Raw genomic sequence first — 20,030 nt, forward strand, 5'->3', positions numbered from 1 at the left:
GCCGCCCTCCCAGTCTCTCAGCTTGACCTCCTCTTGTGGTCACTACGGCATTTGTTTCTGCACTGTCCGGGTCTGCACTGCCTCAGACTGCACCATCCCGGTCCGCACTGCCCCGGTCTGCACTGCCTCAGACTGCACCATCCCAGTCTGCACTGCCCCGGTCTGCACTGCCTCAGACTGCACTGCCCTGGTCCACACTGCCTCAGACTGCACTGTCCTGGTCCACAATGCCTCGGTCTTCACTGCCTCAGTCTGCACTGCCTCAGACTGCACTGTCCTGGTCCGCACTGCCTCAGACTGCACTGTCCTGGTCCACACTGCCTCAGACTGCACTGTCCTGGTCTGCACTGCCTCGGTCTTCATTGCCTCAGTCTGCACTGCCTCAAACTGCACTGTCCCGGTCCGCACTGCCCGGGTCTGCACTGCCTTGGTCCACACTGTCCCAGTCTACTCTGTCCTGGTCTGCACTGCCTCAGACTGCACTGTCCCGGTCTGCACTGTCCGGGTCTGCACTGCCTCGGACTGCACTGTCCCGGTCTGCACTGTCTGGGTCTGCACTGTCTGGGTCTGCACTGTCCGGGTTTGCACTGCCTTGGTCTGCACTGCCTCGATCTGCACTGTCCCGGTCTGCACTGCCTCAGACTGCACTGTCCCGGTCTGCACTGTCTGGGTCTGCACTGTCCGGGTCTGCACTGCCTTGGTCCACACTGCCTCGATCTGCACTGTCCCAGTCTGCACTGCCTCAGACTGCACTGTCCGGGTCTGCACTGCCTCGGACTGCACTGTCCCGGTCTGCACTGTCTGGGTCTGCACTGTCTGGGTCTGCACTGTCCGGGTTTGCACTGCCTTGGTCTGCACTGCCTCGATCTGCACTGTCCCGGTCTGCACTGCCTCAGACTGCACTGTCCCGGTCTGCACTGTCTGGGTCTGCACTGTCCGGGTCTGCACTGCCTTGGTCCACACTGCCTCGATCTGCACTGTCCCAGTCTGCACTGCCTCAGACTGCACTGTCCCGGTCTGCACTGTCCGGGTCTGCACTGCCTCAAACTGCACTGTCCCGGTCTGCACTGTCCCGGTTTGCACTGTCCGGGTCTGCACTGCCCCAGACTGCACTGTCCGGGTCTGCACTGCCTCAGACTGCACTGTCCCGGTCTGCACTGTCCCGGTCTGCACTGCCTCAGACTGCACTGTCCCGGTCTGCACTGTCCGGGTCTGCACTGCCTCAGACTGCACTGTCCCGGTCTGCACTGTCCCGGTCTGCACTGCCTCAGACTGCACTGTCCCGGTCTGCACTGTCCGGGTCTGCACTGCCTCAGACTGCACTGTCCCGGTTTGCACTGTCCCGGTCTGCACTGTCCCGGTCTGCACTGCCTCAGACTGCACTGTCCCGGTCTGCACTGTCTGGGTCTGCACTGCCTCAGACTGCACTGTCCCGGTCTGCACTGTCCGGGTCTGCACTGCCTCAGACTGAACTGTCCCGGTCTGCACTGTCCGGGTCTGCACTGTCTGGGTCTGCACTGCCTCAGACTGAACTGTCCCGGTCTGCACTGTCCGGGTCTGCACTGTCCCGGTCTGCACTGCCTCAGACTGCACAGTCCCGGTCTGCACTGCCTCAGACTGCACTGTCCGGGTCTGCACTGTCCCGGTCTGCACTGCCTCAGACTGCACTGTCCCGGTCTGCACTGTCCGGGTCTGCACTGTCCGGGTCTGCACTGCCTCAGACTGCACTGTCCCGGTCTGCACTGTCCGGGTCTGCACTGTCCCGGTCTGCACTGCCTCAGACTGCACAGTCCCGGTCTGCACTGCCTCAGACTGCACTGTCCGGGTCTGCACTGTCCCGGTCTGCACTGCCCCGTCCTGTTGCCTGTGCTGCATTGAGTGTTGCACGTATGATCACCATGTGCACTGTCTCCTCGGTGAGGCAAGGAATTCCATTGCACCTGGCGTGTGTGTGAGACAAGAACCCGGTCTGTGGGTCGGCCGGCGTTCCGGGAGGGGCGCCGGGGGAGAGTTGGGAACCGGAGCGGCGAGGCTGCTCAGGACTCGAGGGGCCGAGGGGCCTCCGGGGGGGCGGGGGGGGGGGGGGGCGAGCGGGGACACGCGGCCCCTGTCGGCCCGGCTGGGAGCTGCGGCTGGCGGGGAGCCAGGGCTGACAGCTGGCGTGTGCCTGGCGCTCGGCTCCAGACCCCCGGCCGCCCCGGGCGGCGTGTGAAGCGGCGGCCCGACTGCATGCAGCCGGAGACGGGGTGAGGGCGGCTGCGGGACCGGGACAAGGACTCGGGACAGGGAACAGTGCGGCGTCCGGGACCGGGAACAGTGCGGGGTCCGGGACCGGGACTGGGACCGGGAACAGTGCGGGGTCCGGGACCGGGACTGGGACCGGGAACAGTGCGGGGTCCGGTACCGGGACGGGGACCGGGAACGAGTGCGGGGTCCGGGACTGGGACGGGGAACAAGAACAAGAAGAGATCCGGATCCGGGAACGGGACGGAACGGGGAGCCGGATCAGACAGGGCTTCTCCACCGCGCCGGTCCCGGGGCTCAGACCGACTTCACCTCCCACAGATGAAGCTTCGCCTTCGCTGTGGGTAAAGATGGTTTTTGTTTTAAGAAAGGTTTTCTTGATGGTGAAGTTGGGCAGAGCGGGGTCCACCCGGGAGGTTCACCATTGTGTCTGACACACTCCTGCACACTTGGGTGGTGGGACAAGTTCACACACTCGCTGTGTGCATGATCGTGTCTCGTGCAGTGTCTGGTACACTGTAGCTATGGGGGTTGTGGTGCGGTGTCTGACATTGTGTGTGTGGGGCTGTAGTGCTGTGTCTGACTGTCTGTGGGGTTGTAGTGCAGTGTCTGAGTGTCTAACTGTCTGTGGGGTTGTAGTGCAGAGTCTGACACTGTGTGTGGGGTTGTAGTGTGGTGTCCGACACTGTGTGTGGGGTGTTGCAGTCCGGTGTCTGACACTATGTGTGGCGCTGTATGTGGTGTCTGGCACTGTGTGTGGGGCTGTAGTGCGATGTCTGATACTGTGTGTGTGGGGTTGTAGTGCAGTGTCCAACTATCTGTGGGGCTGTAATGCGGTGCCTGACACTGTGTAGGATTGTAGTGTAGTGTCTGACGCTGTGTGTGTGTGGGGTTGTAGTGTGGTGTCTGACTGTCTGTGGGGCTGTAGTGTGGTGTCTGACACTGTCTGGGGTTGTAGTGCAGTGTCTGACACTGTGGGGGGTTGTAGTGCGGTGTTTGACTGTGTGGGGGGTTGTAGTGTGGTGTCTGACATTGTGTGTGGGGGTTGTAGTGGGGTGCCTGACACTGTGTGTGGGGTTGTAGTGCGGTGTTCGATACTGTGTAGGGGGTTGTAGTGCGGTCTGACACTGTGTGGGGCATTGTAGTGTGGTGTCTGACACTGTGTGGGGTGTTGTAGTGCGGTCTGACACTGTGGGGGGTTGTAGTGCGGTGTCTGACACTGTGTGTGGTGTTGTAGTGCGGTGTCTGACACTGTGTGTGGTGTTGTAGTGCAGTGTCTAACACTGTATGTGGAGTTGTAGTGCGGTGTCTGACACTGTGTGTGGTGGTGTAGTGCGGTGTCTAACACTGTATGTGGAGTTGTAGTGCGGTGTTTGTGGGGCATTGTAGTGCGGTGTCTGACACTGTGTGGGGTGTTGTAGTGTGGTGTCTGACACTGTGTTGGGGGTTGTAGTGCGGTGTCTGACTGCGTGGGAGGGGTTGATATTGACATTGGTTGGTATTTCTTTATTAGTCACTTGTACATCGAAACACAGTGAAATGCACCTTTTGTGTAGAATGTTCTGGGGGCAGCCCGCAAGTGTCGCCACACTTCTGGCACCAACATAGCATGCCCACAACTTCCTAACCCATACGTCTTTGGAATGTGGGAGGAAACCAGAGCACCCGGAGGAAACCCACGCAGACACGGGGAGAACGTACAAACTCCTTACAGACAGTGGCGGGAATCGAACCCGGGTCGCTGGCGCTGTAATAGCGTTACCCTAACCGCTACACTATCATGTCTTCTCTCCCCATAACCCTTAACCCCCTTCCCAATCAAGAACAGATCAACCTCTGCCTTAAATACACCCAATGAACTGGTTATAATATGCCACATCACCCAACCAATGTCAAATGAAGGTTCATCATGATGTCCTTCCCTCTGTATAAAAATTATATAAATACCTAAAAACATTTTTTTTAATAATAAGAAAAATCCATTAAAAATATCCCTGTATCCATGTGCTTTTGTAGCCACTTTCTCAAGCTGCCTCGCCTCCTGTGGCCCAGGTCTTCCAGCTCCAGCCCCCTTGCAGACCTGCCTTAGATCTCACCTGCACATACACCTCCCTTTCCATATCTGCACCAAGCCCACTTCTGTGCTCACAGTTCACCACACTTCCGGGTGTTGTTTCCTCTGCAGATCTGGAGATTGTGTCCGATGTACCCAGGTCCACGTCGTAAAGTTTGTGAAGAAAAGCAGCTTCATTCCTGTCACTTGGCTGCTGCATCTTCTTCCATCTTGTGGCCTGTTGGGCAGCACTCAGTTACCTTCAGAAAGTCCATATGGTTCACATCGACACAACCTCCTTCTCCAATTCTCTTCATGGCTTCATCAGAAAACTTTACATTAACCAGGATTTCTCTCCAACAACACTGGCTTCCCCTAAACAATCCACGTGTCCAAATAACTACTAATTCTTCCTTAAGTATCATTCCTAAAACTTCCCAGTGCGGGAATTGAACTGACCGGCCTGGGGTTTATTCCTGCATTTTAGAGAGGTTTACCCTCTATGCATGCCCGGTATGCTGTCTGACAGCCTTGGTGTGTGCACTCATGTGCACATCTGATACTCTCTGTGCATCTGGGGATATTGTCTAATCTAGTGTATATGGAAATACTGTGTATTGGAATTGGTTTATTACTGTCACTTGTACCGAGGTACAGTGAAAAACTTGTCTTGCATACTGTTCATACAGATCAATTCATTACACAGTGCATTGAGGTAGTACAGGGTAAAACAATAACAGAATGCAGAGTAAAGTGTCACAGCTACAGGGAAGTGCATTGCTGGTAGACAATAAGGTGCAGTGTCTGATATCATATGTGCATTAGGGCTACAGTGCCTAATATATCCATCACATGTATATTGGTACAGTACTGTGTGTGATACACTCTGTGTGTGTGTGTGTGTGTGTGTGCGCGCGCGTGTGTGCGCGTGTGCGTGTGTGTGGAGAGTTCCAGAAGATGTCTGACTTGATCACTGTATCATGTTCGCAATATCATGTCAGGCTCAGACACAGTAACCTAGTTGATGTGTACTGGAGACAGTGTGTAGTGTCTGATATTCTCTTTAGGTGTATGAGTGTGTGCTGTAGAGTCTGACACACTCCGTGTGTGGATTGGCCCTGCACTGTGATTTCGTGACACGGTCTCGGATCAGCCTCCCACATCTACCACTCACTGTGGATCTCATAGAAATGGAAGCAGTCCAGGGACGGACGTTGAAGTGTCTCCTGGCCGGGGATCTGGAACCAGGGGTCAGCCGTTGAGAAGACATTTCTTCACCCAGAGGGTGTTGACCCCAGAGTCCCTGGTCTGAGAGGCTCAGTCACTGAGGCTGTTCCAGACACCAGTTGATTTTTCGATACCGAAGGAATCCAGGGATGAGGGATTGATGCGGGAACGGGGCCTGGAGATGACGGTCACCCGTGACCTTACTGAAAGGTGGAGTGGGCGTGAGGGGGAGAAGGGCCACTCCTGCCTCCTGCTCCCTGCGGTCACTGACCACACAGAGACCTGATCCGCTCTCATTCTCTGTCTGCTCTCCTTCCAGAGTCCCCCGGCGCCCGGGAAGGATGGTCGCCCTCAGGAAATCCGTTCTGGCTCTCTGTTCCCTCTGCACCTTCCTCCAAGGTCACCGGTGTTGGGCGCTGGACGGTGAGCCTTGGGGCACCAGCCGGGCAGCAAGGCTGGGGGGGGGGGGGGGGGTGGACCCATGGGGGGGGGTGAGGGCCAGGGGATCGGCTCCCCTTCGTGGGAAGGCGGGGTTTGGGGAGAGGGAGAGGGGATCGGCTCCCCATCGCTGGGGGTGGGGGGAGGGAGAGGGGATCGGCTCCCCATCGCTGGGGGTGGGGGGAGGGAGAGGGGATCGGCTCCCCATCGCTGGGGGTGGGGGATGGGAGAGGGGATCGGCTCCCCATCGCTGGGGGTGGGGGGAGGGAGAGGGGATCGGCTCCCCATCGCTGGGGGTGGGGGGAGGGAGAGGGGATCGGCTCCCCATCGCTGGGGGTGGGGGGAGGGAGAGGGGATCGGCTCCCCATCGCTGGGGGTGGGGGGAGGGAGAGGGGATCGGCTCCCCATCGCTGGGGGGGGAGGGAGAGGGGATCGGCTCCCCATCGCTGGGGGTGGGGGGAGGGAGAGGGGATCGGCTCCCCATCGCTGGGGGTGGGGGGAGGGAGAGGGGATCGGCTCCCCATCGCTGGGGGGGGGAGGGAGAGGGGATCGGTTCCCCTTCCCTGGGGGACTGAGGGGGGTCTGTGGGGGATGGGACCGGAGGGGATGGGTGTGCGGCAGGAGAGGCTCCTCCGCTGGGAACAGCATCTGAAGAGCTGAGGTGGGGTGAGCAGGGGTGGTGTGTGACCGACTCTGGTTGTCTCTCCCTCTCCAGGTGTGGAGGTCGTGCCATGTGTACCCGGCTGTAACCTCGCCCACGGACACTGTGAGGAGGCTGGTGTGTGCAGGTATGGTCCCCAGTGCCAACCACAACCTGGGCAAGGTTGTAAACACAGCAGCAGCTCCACGGGCAGACAGTTCTGACCCAAAGCTGGATCTTTGCCGGTTGACCAACACCAACTAAAGGACAACTAATCCTCATGGCAGGCAGTCGGTTACCAACAAGAGGGCGCAGGGAACTCGGCGGGTCAGGGAGCACCTGTGTAGGCAGGGGGATGGTCAACATTTCAGGTCATGACCCTGCATTAGGACGACTCCTTCCTTCACCAACTTTCCACCTTCTGCCTTCCAGCGCCTCCTGAGGAAGGGCGTTGTTGAAGACTGGTGCCCTCTGAAGGGAAGAAGTTCTCACCCGTCTTAAACGGGCAGCCCCTAATTTTAAAATTGATTCCTGATTCTAGATTCTTCCATAAGAGGGAACGTATCTGCACATCTTCCTGTCAAGAGCCCTCACACACTTATGTTTCATTCAAGTCCTTTCTCACTCCTCTAAGCTTCAGTGGATACAAGCCTGACCTGTCCAAACTTTCCTCATAAGCCAACGTCCATTCCAGGTATTAGTCCAGAACTTTCTCTGAACTGCTCCTGACACGTTAACACCTTGCCTTAAATAAGACCAATACATACCCTGCACAGTCCTCCAGATGTGGTCTCACCTGTAGAACTGAAACATAACCTACTGCCTCTTGTGTTCATTCTTCCAGTAATGCACGATAACGTTCCGTTACCTTTCGTCCCAACCTGCTCTGTCCGCCTTTCGTGAATGTGCCCTGATCCCCTTGCATCTCAGCCCTCTGCGATCTCTCATTACTTGGATGGCATCCTTCAGTCTTGCTTTTGCTGCCAATGTGCACACCCTCCCGTTGCCACATCACACTTCGTGTGCCAGATCGTTGCCCACACCCACAACCTCCTGTGTCCTCTCGCAGCAACTGTCCGATCTGAGTTTAGCAACCATTGCCTTTTGTGCCTTCACCCGAGTCATTTACATCAACCGTAAAACGTTGAGACCTCAACACCAATCCCTGTGGAACACCACTCCTACCTCGCCATCCAGAAAATTCCCATTGATGCCAACTTTCTGCTTCCTGTTAGGAGCTGGACTTCCATCTATGCCAAGTGCTACCTGGTTCACCATCAGCTCCTACTTTCCTCAATACCTTTGATGTAGCAACTGATCAAATGCTTTCTGGAAATCTAGATCTCATATGTCTACCAGTTCCCCTTTATCCACAGCATTACTTGTCATCTACACGTTCACGTTACACATTATCTACTGTTGTGTGTTTATTGGAGGGCGCAGCGGAACAGTGGGTAGTGCCGCTGCCTCACAGCACCAGAGACCCCGGTTCGATCCTGGCCCCAGGCGCCATCTGAGTGGAGTTTGCACGTTCTCCCTGTGACCGTGTGGGTTTCCTCTGGGTGTTCCGGTTTCCTCCCATATTTCCAAAAACAAGGATCGGGAGGTTAATTGTGGATTGGTCAGTTAACTGACCACTATATATTGCTCCGAGTGTGGAGGTGAGTAGTAGAATCTGAGGGGGGGGGGTTTGATTTAGAATAATAAAACCAAATGGGATCAGTGTAGGATTAGTGTAGGTGAGTGGGTGATGGGCAGCATGGAGTAGGTGTGCCGAAGGGCCTGTTTCTGTGCTGTATCTCTCGGTGACTTTATTGGAATCCTTTGAAATAGAGTCATAAACTAATGAGACCTGGTTTCCTTCACAGAACCACGTAAGACTGGCTGATTGTTTTGACTTTTTTCGAAGTATCCTGCTGTAAAGTCTTCAGTGATAGTTTCTAAAATGTTCCCTGTGACAGACGTCTCCCTTTCGATTAAAGGAGTTACGTTTGCTGTTTTCCAGTCCAGTGGAAGCCTGCCTGAATCTAGGAAATAAGACACTGTCTTGTAAGGAGGTTGAAAGATATTCACTTGCTCATTCCCTCTCATGGCAGGTGTGACCCTGGATGGGAAGGCGAGCTCTGTGAACAGTGTGTCCGATCTCCAGGCTGTGTACATGGAACCTGTCACCAGCCCTGGCAGTGCATCTGCGAGAGCGGTTGGACCGGAAGGTTCTGTGACAAAGGTGAGGTCCAAGTTGACAGAAGGGTTGGAAGGGACCGATACAGTGCAGCAGAGCTGCAACGACGGTGTTGGCAAAGTTGAAGGATACCGGGACTCGACGTCAGGAACTAATGTTGAAGAGATGCCACCCGATATGCTGCAGGGTCCTCAGTTCGAGGTGTCTCGGGGGTGAGAACATTCCAGATGTAGATACGGGCACATGAATGAAGAGGATTAGGCACACAGCCCCTCAAATGTGTTTTCTCATTTAATAAGACTGTGGCTAATCTTGCCACAACGTGGAGAGATGTGACCCTAAAGTAATTGGAAAACAAGGAGAAATGAATAATCTAGGCAGTGCACAACTAGGGGGTAATGTAAGTGACAGAGCAGATGAGTGAATGGGAGCCAGAGCGAAAACTCTCTAGTGGTCAAAGATCCTTAAGGTTAAGGATAACTCGTGGTGACCGATGTCCTGTACGAGGTCTGCAGATTCTGCTGCAGATGGGGCAGGTAGTGATTGACCAGGACGGGTGTGAGGGTGGTTCAGTGAGGGTCCGTTCTCTCGTGCATCTTGGTGAAGATACCTGCAGTGGTTGGGAGCTCACTGGACGGGAGCCAACACAACCGTCTGCAACGTGTGATTGGACGGATGAGGTTGCAGTGACCTTGGTTCTGGAGCGGAGGTGGTACTGGTTGAACAGTCTCTCATTCAGGCCACCCGAGCAGGGTGTTTACGGGAGGTGAAGCACTTGGGGCAAGGAAGAATGAGGGAAGGGTCGATGCGATGACACAGCCTTGACTAACCCCGATGTTAACTGGGCGAACCTGTCACGAGATTCACGGCCAGCCACCATGGAACAGACAGAAACACGTCTCTATTGACAGCTAAACCTGATCCCTCTCGGTCACTGGTCAGAGGAGTTTGAGAGGTCATGAAGTTCTTGTAGAATGGTGGTGACTGTTATCTGAAAGTGAGATGGAACCAGGTTCCATGGCAACTTTCAGAAAGTGATTGAGCACAGGGGACTAACTTGAAGGGTTATGGAATAGAGCAATTGGACAACCCTGACAGAAAGTCACTGAATGCATAATGGGACAAATGACGGGCTCGGCTGTGGCACTGTAGGTCAGTGGGGAGGGCGAGGAGGCATGTGACCTGCTTTCTTCATAGGTTGGGGCACAGCATATAAACGTTGGGACATTATGGGCTCCACACCCATAGATCCCTCAAGGTTGCCGTGCAGGTCAATAGGGTTGTTAAGAAGGCATATGGTGTGTTGGCCTTCATTAGTTCAAGAGCCATGAGGTGATATTGCAGCGCTGTAGAACTCTGGTTAGACCACACTTGGAGTATTGTGTTCAGTTCTGGTCGCCTCATTATAGCAAGGATGTGGAAGCTTTAGGGAGGGTGCGGAGATTTACCAGGATGCTGCCTGGATTGGAGAGCATGTCTTATGAGGATAGGTTGAGTGAGCTAGGGCTTTTCTCTTTGGAGAGGAGGAGGATGAGAGGTGAGTTGATAGAGGTGTACAAGATGATAAGAGGCATAGATCGAGTGGACAGTCAGAGACTTTTTCCCAGGGTGAAAGTGGCTCACACGAGGGGGCATAATTTTAAGGTGATTGGAGGAAGGTATAAGGGGGATGTCAGAGGTAATTTTTTTTTAAACACAGAGAGCGGTGGGTGTGTGGAACACACTGCCGGCAGAGGTTGTGGGGGCAGATACATTAGGGACATTTAAGAGACTCTTAGATAGACACATGAATGATAGAGAAATGGGGGGCTATGTGGGAGGGGAGGGTTAGCTAGATCTTAGAGCAGGATAAAATGTCATCACAACGTTGTGGGCCAAAGGGCCTGTACAGTGCTGTAGTGTTCTATGTTATGTTGCAATATTACACGACACTGGTCAGGCCACACTTGGAGTACTGTCTGCAGTTCTGGTCACCGCACTGCAGGAAGGATGCGTTGGCGCTGGAAGAGGGTGCAGAGGAGAGTCACCAGGGTACTGCCTGGATTGGAGGACTGTAGTCATGGGGACAGACTGGACGGGCAGGGCTTGTTTTTCCTGGAGCGAAGGAGGCTAAGGGGTGACCTGAGAGGGGTGCACGTGATTATGAGGGGCAATAGATCGGGGTCTACGGGAGGGGAAGGAAGTTTGAAGGGGATGTGAGGGGGTTGGTATCTGGAGCTCACTGCCAGAGGAGATGGTGAAATCAGATGGAATCATTACGTTTCAGAGGCATTTGGACAGACACAAATAGGCAAGGCATGGAAGGATGTGGAGGTAATGCAGGAAAGCGTAGATGGGCAAAAAGTGTGGGCTGAAGGTCCTGTTTCACTGCTGTACCACTCTGTGACTCCATGGTTCTGGTAATAAGGTGAAGGAGAGAATTACATGTGGAGTCATGACCTGTACTATTAACCATTTCCCCTCTCCTCCTTGCAGATATTCACCCGTGCAGTCACCAGAGTCCCTGTGAGAATGCTGGCCAATGTTTCGATGACGGGGAGGGGGATTACTGGTGTACCTGCCCTGAAGGGTTCTATGGGAAGAACTGTGAGCTGCAGGCCGGCCCCTGTGCCAAAGCTCGGTAAGGAACTGGCTTTAAGACATTTGAGCGAGTGACAGGAGTCAGGCAAGGCCTGGGACAGAGCTCACGTCTCCACGTGAGTGTGCAAGAGAGCACAAATGGGGGAAGAGTGTGTTTTGGGTTCCTGAACCAGAAGCCCGTGGATCTGTCCAACATCAGAGCTCTCAGGTATCCAAGAGCCACCTGGGGAATCTGCTGGATGGCCCAACAGACATTGGTCGTAGGGAGGAATCAGTCAGGGAGGCTGGTTAGAGCGGACTCTGTGGGGGCTCTGCTCCAGGTGGGCCTCTCTGGGAGCCACTGATCTTTTAGATAAGACCGTCATGGGTTAACTCATTTGGTGTAGGAAGGGGATACCTTGAACCTTCTAAGTACAGATCCTGCACTTTATCATCAGATTCCTGAAGGTCAGCATGGACTTGGTGGGCTGAAGGGCCTGTGACTCGGCTGTGCTGTCTTCACCAGGAGAGGTTTAGGTGGTTGATTGAGATGGTTTATTGGGCGGGATGTTGTCCTGCCCAATTCACATTGACGGTTTCTGATTAAGCTGTTGCTCTTGCTGTTAATTCTCTGATGCATCATTGGTCTCGCTTGTCATGTTCATCTTGGGATTTGTCCTGTGAGTCCTCATCATTCCACATGTCCACCGGCCAGCACCTCAGCAACAGTCTCTCCCGTCTCCTTCGGTAACGTGTCAGTGTCACTGGTCTTGGAACAGGATTGTAACAGTGGGTTTAATCATGTTCTATAAGCTGCACAATGTTGTTAAAGGCAGAAGGTTGACACAGGTGCCTGTTGGTTGGGTAGTAGGGAAACACTGACGGGGAGGCTGTTGTAGCAGAGGGTGAATGGGATCGAATAATCCTGACATAAACACAGCAAACACTCAGCAGGTCAGGCAGCATCTGAGAAACCGAGTGAACGTTTTGGGTCAACGAGCTGACGAAGAGTCTTCAACCTGAGACGTTCTCCGTTTTTCTCCCTCCACAGCTGTGGCCTGACCTGTTGAGTGTTTCCAGCATTTTCGGTTGATATTTCAGGTTTCTGGCATCTGCAGAGTCAGTCACAGAGGTGCACAGCTCAGAAACAGGTCCCACCACTGCTGCGCACTGTACCTCACCTGAACTCATCCCAGTTACCTGGTCCGGTCTAGAGCCTTCCATTGCCTTGCAGCCATCTCAATGCTGCTTCAATGTCACGGGAGTGTGTGCCTCCACCACCTGCTCGGGCAGCACCTTCCAAACCCCAACCACCCTCTGCGTGGGAAAAAATTCCCCCTCCAATGCCCTTTAACTCCTACTGCCTCTCACCTTAAACACGTGGCCTCGCCTTAGGCACCCACAGCAATGGGAAAAGACTTTTGCTACCTCCCCTATTTATCCCCCTCGTGATTTTACATACCTCCATCAGGTCACCCCCTCGGTCTCCTCCGCGTCAGGGGAAGCAGTCCCGGCCTCTCTGGTCTCTCCTTAAACAGGTTTCTTTGATTTTCACTCTTGGTTTATTATTGTCACTTGTACTGAGGTACAGTGAAAAACTTGTCTTGCATACTGTTCATACAGATCAATTCATTACACAGTGCATCGAGGTAGTGCAGGGTAAAACAATACAGAATGCAGAGTAAAGTGTCACAGCTACAGAGGAAGTCCCTAGGAACAAATGACTCAATCAGCAACATGTTTCCCAGGATCTTGCTACCTAAATTAATCGGCAAATTGGTTTATTATTGTCGCATGTACTGAGGTACAGTAAAAACACATTTATTTTGCTTGCCAACATGCAGATCATTTCATCACGTCAGTGCATTGAGGTGGTACAAGGGAAAAGCAATAACAGAATGCAGAATAAAGTGTTACAGTTACAGAGACAGTGCAGTGCAGTCAGACAATAAGGTGCAAGACCATGATGAGGCAGATTGTGAGGTCAAGAGTCCATCTTATTGTACTAGGGGACCGTTCAATAGTCTTATAACAGTGGGGTAGGGACTTGAATGGGAGGAGGCTGATGTGGAGGGTAACACTGGTCTGGCCTGGCTCCAATGGCCTTTCCTGGGCCGTGTGCCCTCTACAGTCCCGTGGAACTCGGCCCCAGTCACACTCGTGCATTGTCAGAAAAGGCTGGTTAGCAAAATGAAAACCCGTGGAGTTAAAGGTTCAGCCACACGGATAGAAAACTGGCTCAAGGGCAAGGAGTGGAGATAAAAGCAGTTGATTTTTAGACTGGAGGATTGTAGGGGTGTCTCCAGGGGTCATAATGAGGTAGATTGTGAGGTCAAGAGTCCATCTTATCGTACTGGGAGCCACAGCTTTGTTTACGATGTGGTTCTGGGCATATGGATAAAATTCCAATATTTGCAGAGGCTACTGAACCTAGAGGTGTGGTGAACAGCGAGGAGGACAGTGATTAGGTGGCTGGCAGATCAGGCAGTCATGTGGCAAGTGAAGTTTAACACAGCAGGGAGGAGATACTCTGACACAACCGGGAGAGACAACAGGGGCAAAATGGAACAGTTTAAAACGTCCACAGTAACAGAGGCATCTGGGTGATTGAATGTTGTAGGACATGTTGACACAACAGTGTTAGGGTTGGGGTTAGGGATCCAGGGCTTCATAACATGGGCATGGAGTTCAAAGCAGGATGCTGGTTTAAACTTTTTAAAAGGTGCCTTAAACACTGTGTCCAATTCTGGCCGGGACTCTGTGGAAAGGATGTGAAGGTCCCAGAGACAGTGGAGGAAAGATTTAGTGGAAGCGACGAGGGATTTCATGATGGAGCAGAGGAGGTTGAGAGGGATGGGAGATCCCGACAGGATTAGACAGGGTAATGGGGAGAAAGTGGTCCCATCAGTAGATGGTTCCAAGACTGGGGAACTGAGATAGAAAACAATGAACAAAAAGACACAGGGAGGAGGGAAGGATTTGTTTCACAAGTGAATAACCTTAGGGTGATGCAGACTATCAGGCCTTTCAAAGGGGAGCTGGAGAGCACTGAGTGGGTGGGATCAGTCCACGCAGAGCACCGAACTCCTCGGGGTTGGTGAGCTGTCCCTACCCCCTCAGTCTAAGTGTAGGCACCTTTCTCTCCATCAGCCATAGAACCGTAGAACACTACAGCACAGAAAACAGGCCATTCGGCCCTTCTAGTCTGTGCCAAAACATTATTCTGCTAGCCCTACTGACCTGCACCCAGTCCATAACCCTCCAGACCTCTCCCATCCATGTACCTATCCAATTTATTCTTAAAACTTAGGAGCGAGCCCGCATTTACCACGTCAGATGGCAGCTCGTTCCACACTCCCACCACTCTCTGAGTGAAGAAGTTCCCCCTAAACCTTTCCCCTTTCACCCTAAAGCCATGTCCTCTCGTACTTATCTCTCCTAATCTAGGTGGAAAGAACCTACTAACAGCTGTGTTGTTCTCCCTGCAGGTCTCCCTGCAGGAACGGCGGGACGTGCTGGGACGAGAATGGCTTCGCTGCCACCTTGGTGTGCCACTGCCTGGCGGGGTTTGTGGGCCCCCGGTGCGAGACGGACGTGGACGACTGCCTGATGAGGCCGTGCGCCAATGGGGCCACCTGCCGGGACGCGGTGAACCGCTTCACCTGCCAGTGCCCCGTCGGCTTTGAGGGCCGCTTCTGCACCGTCAACCAGGACGACTGCGCCGGCAGACCCTGCCAGAACGGCGCCAAGTGCATCGACCGCGTCGCGGACTTCGACTGTGTCTGCCCCGAGGGTTACTCTGGGAAAACCTGTGCTGAATCCATGCGGAGTTACCAGGAGGAGCCAGCGACCAGGGCGCTGGTCGGGGGGCGCCGGGAAAACACTCGCCACTCTGGGAGCGTGACTGACTTCCAGCCGTGGCCAGTCGGTGCCCGGAGCCAGGCTCCGGGTGGCTCTTCAGAAGGTGCCAGCGGGGGGAGGCAGGGCAGTGGGGAGGTGCGGCTGAGGGTGGCGGTGAAGGAGGTGCTGGCGGAGAGTGGGGCAGCCATCACCCACCAGCAGCTGGTGTGGCTGAGCACCTTCGGGGCCCTGACGCTGCTCCTGGCGCTGGCCACCGTGCTGGTGGTGCTGAGGTGTCGGTCCAGCTACCCTGAGTGTCTGCGGCGGCCAAGCCCCGGGGAGGATGGCGACAACGGTTTCCTCCGCACTGCGAGTCGCCCAGCCGGGAAGGACCTCTACCTGGATCCAATATAACGGGGAACGTCTCACACAGTCGTTGTCAACCCTTTCTACCGCAGAGCAAACTTTCCGAATGCATTCGCATTGGTGGGTGAGATAGAAGCACTTAGCGTTGGATGGCTTGACCTCGACTCTCTCACCCGGGGCTGGGGTGTGCAAAACTTCATCTGGATGCCAGGTCAGAGCCAGTGAATCCCATGGAGGAAGACTCACATTCAACGGAGAAATGTCCCAAGGAGCTCCACCTCTACAGCCAGATGAAAACCCACACGGAGTGGGTAACGGAGATTATCCCTGTCCAAGAACCCACCTGAGGTTTGTGTGCACGAGTTGAACTGGGACTGAGGGGAGTAGCTGCGTCGAGCACATCAACGTGGAACTGACGGCCAGGACTTCACCGACAACTTCAGACCACCCTGGTGCTGCCCGGGTCTCTGCTCCATCCAGCCGTTTCACCTCGTACACACACACACTGTGCTGGGAATGACCTTCCACAGTTAAATCAGACCACAGGGACCCAGCTACACAGCAATAGTGACGTGTGATGTGCTTTGTGACCTGACTTCGGTGGGACAGGAGCAGATCACCAGATGTGAGGGGGTGTCTCTGCGCCAGTCTGTGTTATGTTTTATGTGCTGAGTGTGTCAGAAATTTGAACCTCACCCCCCTCTCGGGAGAGGAGGTACCAGGGAACATGCCTTCAAGCCAATCTGGCTGCCGTGACAACAGAGGGGTCATCACCATGGTCCTCCTGCCATTGGCTGAAGAGCCGTGTAATCTCCATGGTGGCCTGAACCAGGCCCTTCGGCCCACCACGCCCCTGCTGGCCATCACACACTGACTGACACGAATCCCATCTTCCCGCACTTGGCCCATAGACTTCTGTGCCACGTTGATCCAAGTGCTCATCTACACACTCACGTGTTGTGAGAATACCCGCTTCCAGATTTCAAATCCCCTCGGCGTCAAAAAATTCCTCAAATCCCCTCGAAATCCACCTGTTATCTTGAACCCACCCCCCCTCCCCCCACCTACACTCTGCTGAGGGGAAGCGTTCCTCACTACCCACCCTACCTCTGCCCTCGTGCCTATCCAGAATTCCCGCTCCAAGGAAAACTAACCCAGCCTCTCCCGTCTCTCCTCAGGGCTGAAATTCCCCATCCCAAATCCCGGTGAATTTCCTCTGCGCCCTTTCCATTGGGATGGCACCATTCCTGTAATATGGTGACCAGAACCGTACACAGTGCTCCAGTTAATTAGTGCCTTATAGAGTTGTAGCATAATCTCCCTGCTCCTACAGACAATGCCCTGGCTAACGGAGGCAAGCGTCCCATTTACCCTCATAACCACCTTATCTGTTGCCTCTGGGATCCCTGGACGTCTACACCGAGATCCCTCTGTACCTCAATATTCCCTGGTGTCCTAACTTTCATTCTGTATGTACTGGCATCATTAGTCGCCCTGAAATGTTTCAGCACACAATTATCAGGATTAAATTCCATCTGCCACTGCTCTGCCCATCTCACTCACTCATCAACATCAGTCGATAGCCCAAGATCACCCTCTCACCATTAATGCTTTGCCGTCTTCGAGCTCAACTAATCACACCTCCTACATTGACGTACAGATCTTAAATATACATAATAAACAGCAAATGTCTCAGCACCAATCCCCCGGCACACCACTGGTCACAGGCTTTCTGTTGCAAAGACAACCCTCCACCGTCACTCTCAGCATCCTATCATTAAGCCAGTTTTGGATTCAATTTGCCTGTTTGCCTTGGATCCCAAAGGCAGTAACCTTTTGGACCTGTCTCCTGTTTGGGACTTTGTTAAATGCCTAACGAAAGTCCATGTAGACTACCTGAGTCGCACTGCCACTGCTACTCTCAGTTACCTCGTCAAAACACTCAAATAAACCTGACAGGATCTCCCCTGAACAAAAGCATGCCGTCTTTGATTAATCCCTGCCTCTCCAAGTGCAGATTAATCCTGTCCTTTGAATTTTTTTCCAATATCTTTCCCAACATGGACATTCAACTTACTGGACTGTAATTGCCTGGCTTACCCCTGCTGCCCCTGAATACAGGAACCACATTCACAGTCCTCCAGTCACTGATGATTTAGGGCCCCAAACTACTCTTCCGCTACCTCCCACAGCAGCCTAGGGTGCATCTCAACAGGCCCTGGAGATTTATCCACCTTTAAGCCATCAACGTATCTAATACCTCCTTTCAGACAGTGATTTGTTCTTGATATGTTTTTCACTGCACAAACTCCTTTTACGTGGCCTTTATTCACCTGAAGCCTTTGACTTTGTCAGTCGAGAGGGACTGCAGAAATTCACCTCACTATATGTTTGCTTCATGACTGTATACAAGCTGTGATCCTTCCCAACAGGTCCACAATAGACTGGATACCACACCAACACTTTTCAGTGCATGGCTGCACCTCACCCCCCACAACGTGCTTCCTCCTGGAGTGGAACCTGTCTACAGAACTAATTAACCCATGCTGCTTCCTCTCCAGAGACAGAAACCTCCAGGCTCCACCTCCAACAAGCTGTAGCGTACACCCTTGACCAGGGAGAAGGGTTTAAATTATGTGGTGCGTAGAGGTGGATAGTGGGAGCATTAATGCATGTCCTTTGTCTTGGGGAGGAGGGGATTAAAGTCCTTTCCCTCCCCACGGGTGATGCACGTACAGAGAACATGGACCGTGAGGGGTTACAGCAGCGACACTTCTGTTACCATGCATTTTGTCATTATTCTGCAGCTTCCTCCCGGTAATATTTAATGTTATGTATTTCACTCTTGTAGATAATTTATTTGAAGCACTGCTGTAATGTGAAGATGAGATGTTTGGATTTTGACTATTTTTGATACTTGGAGTTTTAGTCTTTAAAGATTTGAATAAAGGAATTATTTGCGCTGAAGAACATGATGTAAACCCACAGCGTACAGGTTGGCAGACTCCAGTCAGGCTCCTGCGTCCTTGCTGACGGATAAGGTGCCACCAGCCCAGAGGTGCATGACCTCTCTGAAGGAGCAGAACAGAAGCTACCAAGGATAAAGGCACACTGGAAGATCCTCTCCGACTCCCTCAAGTGACCACTCCAGGGATCAGGACCTCCCCCTGGTGTCAATCATCTTTTAGACGTCTCTGCCCTAACCCAGTCTGTTCTTTTTTCACACTGGAAAAGTCTTCTTTCTAGCTCTCTGTTGCTGAACGGAAATAGACCAGGTGAACTGGCAGCTGGAAAGGTGGTACTGTGTAATGTAGGTGAGGGGAAGGAAGTGCTGAGGGATGGGAATGCTGGGAGAACCAGCACAAAATTGATCAGCTGCACGGCCACCCCCGGCATCATCAGGAAGTACAAGACCAAGATTATTGCCTCTGAGTGGCAGAGGTGCTTTGAGCTGGAAATAATTCCATGTGGTGAAGTCCAAAGGAGACCCACATCACCCAGATGTTGGGGGAACCACAGCTGGGCACAGTGCACCAGATGTGGTTTGACCAGTGAGATACACATGGACAAAATGGTGCTCGATTTCTGTGGAATGGCTCCAATCCTTGTTCATTATAATACAAGTTAGTTCCAGCTACGGTTTGTCTTCCAACCAATGAGGAGTGGCTGCTGCCTGAAGACTTTGATTTCAATACTCTAGACCTTTACAGTGAGTGATTACAGTGGTATAAAGGTATTGCACTTGCAGTTTGGACTGTCTGTTGTTTCTACCACCAGTACCAAGTGACAGGAATCAAGAGCACGAGAGGCATTTAACAGAGTTGTCAGCAATCAAGGGCTGGTGCTACAGTGCTTCTCCAAGGGAACAGTCCAAGTGCTCACCCCAGCAGCCTTGGGCTTTAGAAGTCCATGCACCATTTCCTCCAGCTCCTGCTTTCGTGGTCAGGGAAGGTTTCTGGTGGTAGCTCCTTTCGTAGCTGCATGGTTCCCCTTTCCTATTGTCTCACTTCTCTCGGTGTCAGTCACTGGCTGACTGATCATTTGGCCGGCGGGTTGGTTGCTGCAGTTTTCCCGACTTGCTTGAACTCTGCAGGCTGCTGTCACTTAATCACTGAGTACAACTGTTACTGACAGAGCGAGAGACGGTGCAGAAACACACCCACTTACACTGACCCTTCGTTAATCCCATTTTTTTTCTCCCCGTCTCCTCATCAGCTCCCCCCAGATTCACCTACACGCCGGGGGCAATTTACAGCAGCCAATTAACCTAACAACCTGCCCGTCTTTGGGATGTGGGAGGAAACTGGAACACCCGGGATAACCCGTGTGGTCACAGAGAGAACGTGCAAACTCCTCCCAGACAGCAGTCAGGACTGAACCTGTACCCTAGGACTGTAACACCCTCACAGCAGACCGTAGTCACAGGGTGTTTGCTAATTCATGTCTTTCTGCAAGTTGCTTCCTGACAGCCATCCAACTGG

The 20,030-nt window shown here is 53.3% G+C and overlaps 1 protein-coding gene across 2 annotated transcripts; it reads left to right on the top strand.

Annotated features, from left to right (window-relative positions):
• The first annotated feature begins 2,146 nt into the window (after positions 1 to 2,146).
• dlk2 (delta-like 2 homolog (Drosophila)) lies at positions 2,147 to 18,501 on the top strand. 2 transcript variants are annotated; one of them, XM_052024838.1, is made up of 6 exons: positions 2,147 to 2,246; positions 5,844 to 5,947; positions 6,678 to 6,750; positions 8,699 to 8,829; positions 11,260 to 11,404; positions 14,832 to 18,501. In XM_052024838.1, the coding sequence occupies exons 1-6, from the start codon at positions 2,230 to 2,232 to the stop codon at positions 15,595 to 15,597; spliced, it is 1,236 nt and encodes a 411-aa protein (XP_051880798.1). In that variant the 5' UTR covers positions 2,147 to 2,229; the 3' UTR covers positions 15,598 to 18,501. The 2 variants fall into 2 exon arrangements, with proteins under 2 accessions (XP_051880798.1, XP_051880799.1); XM_052024839.1 differs by lacking the exon at positions 2,147 to 2,246 and adding an exon at positions 2,460 to 2,584.
• Positions 18,502 to 20,030: the final 1,529 nt, after the last annotated feature.

The sequence above is a fragment of the Pristis pectinata genome, chromosome 10 (assembly GCF_009764475.1).
Source record: "Pristis pectinata isolate sPriPec2 chromosome 10, sPriPec2.1.pri, whole genome shotgun sequence".
Lineage (NCBI taxonomy): Eukaryota > Metazoa > Chordata > Chondrichthyes > Rhinopristiformes > Pristidae > Pristis > Pristis pectinata.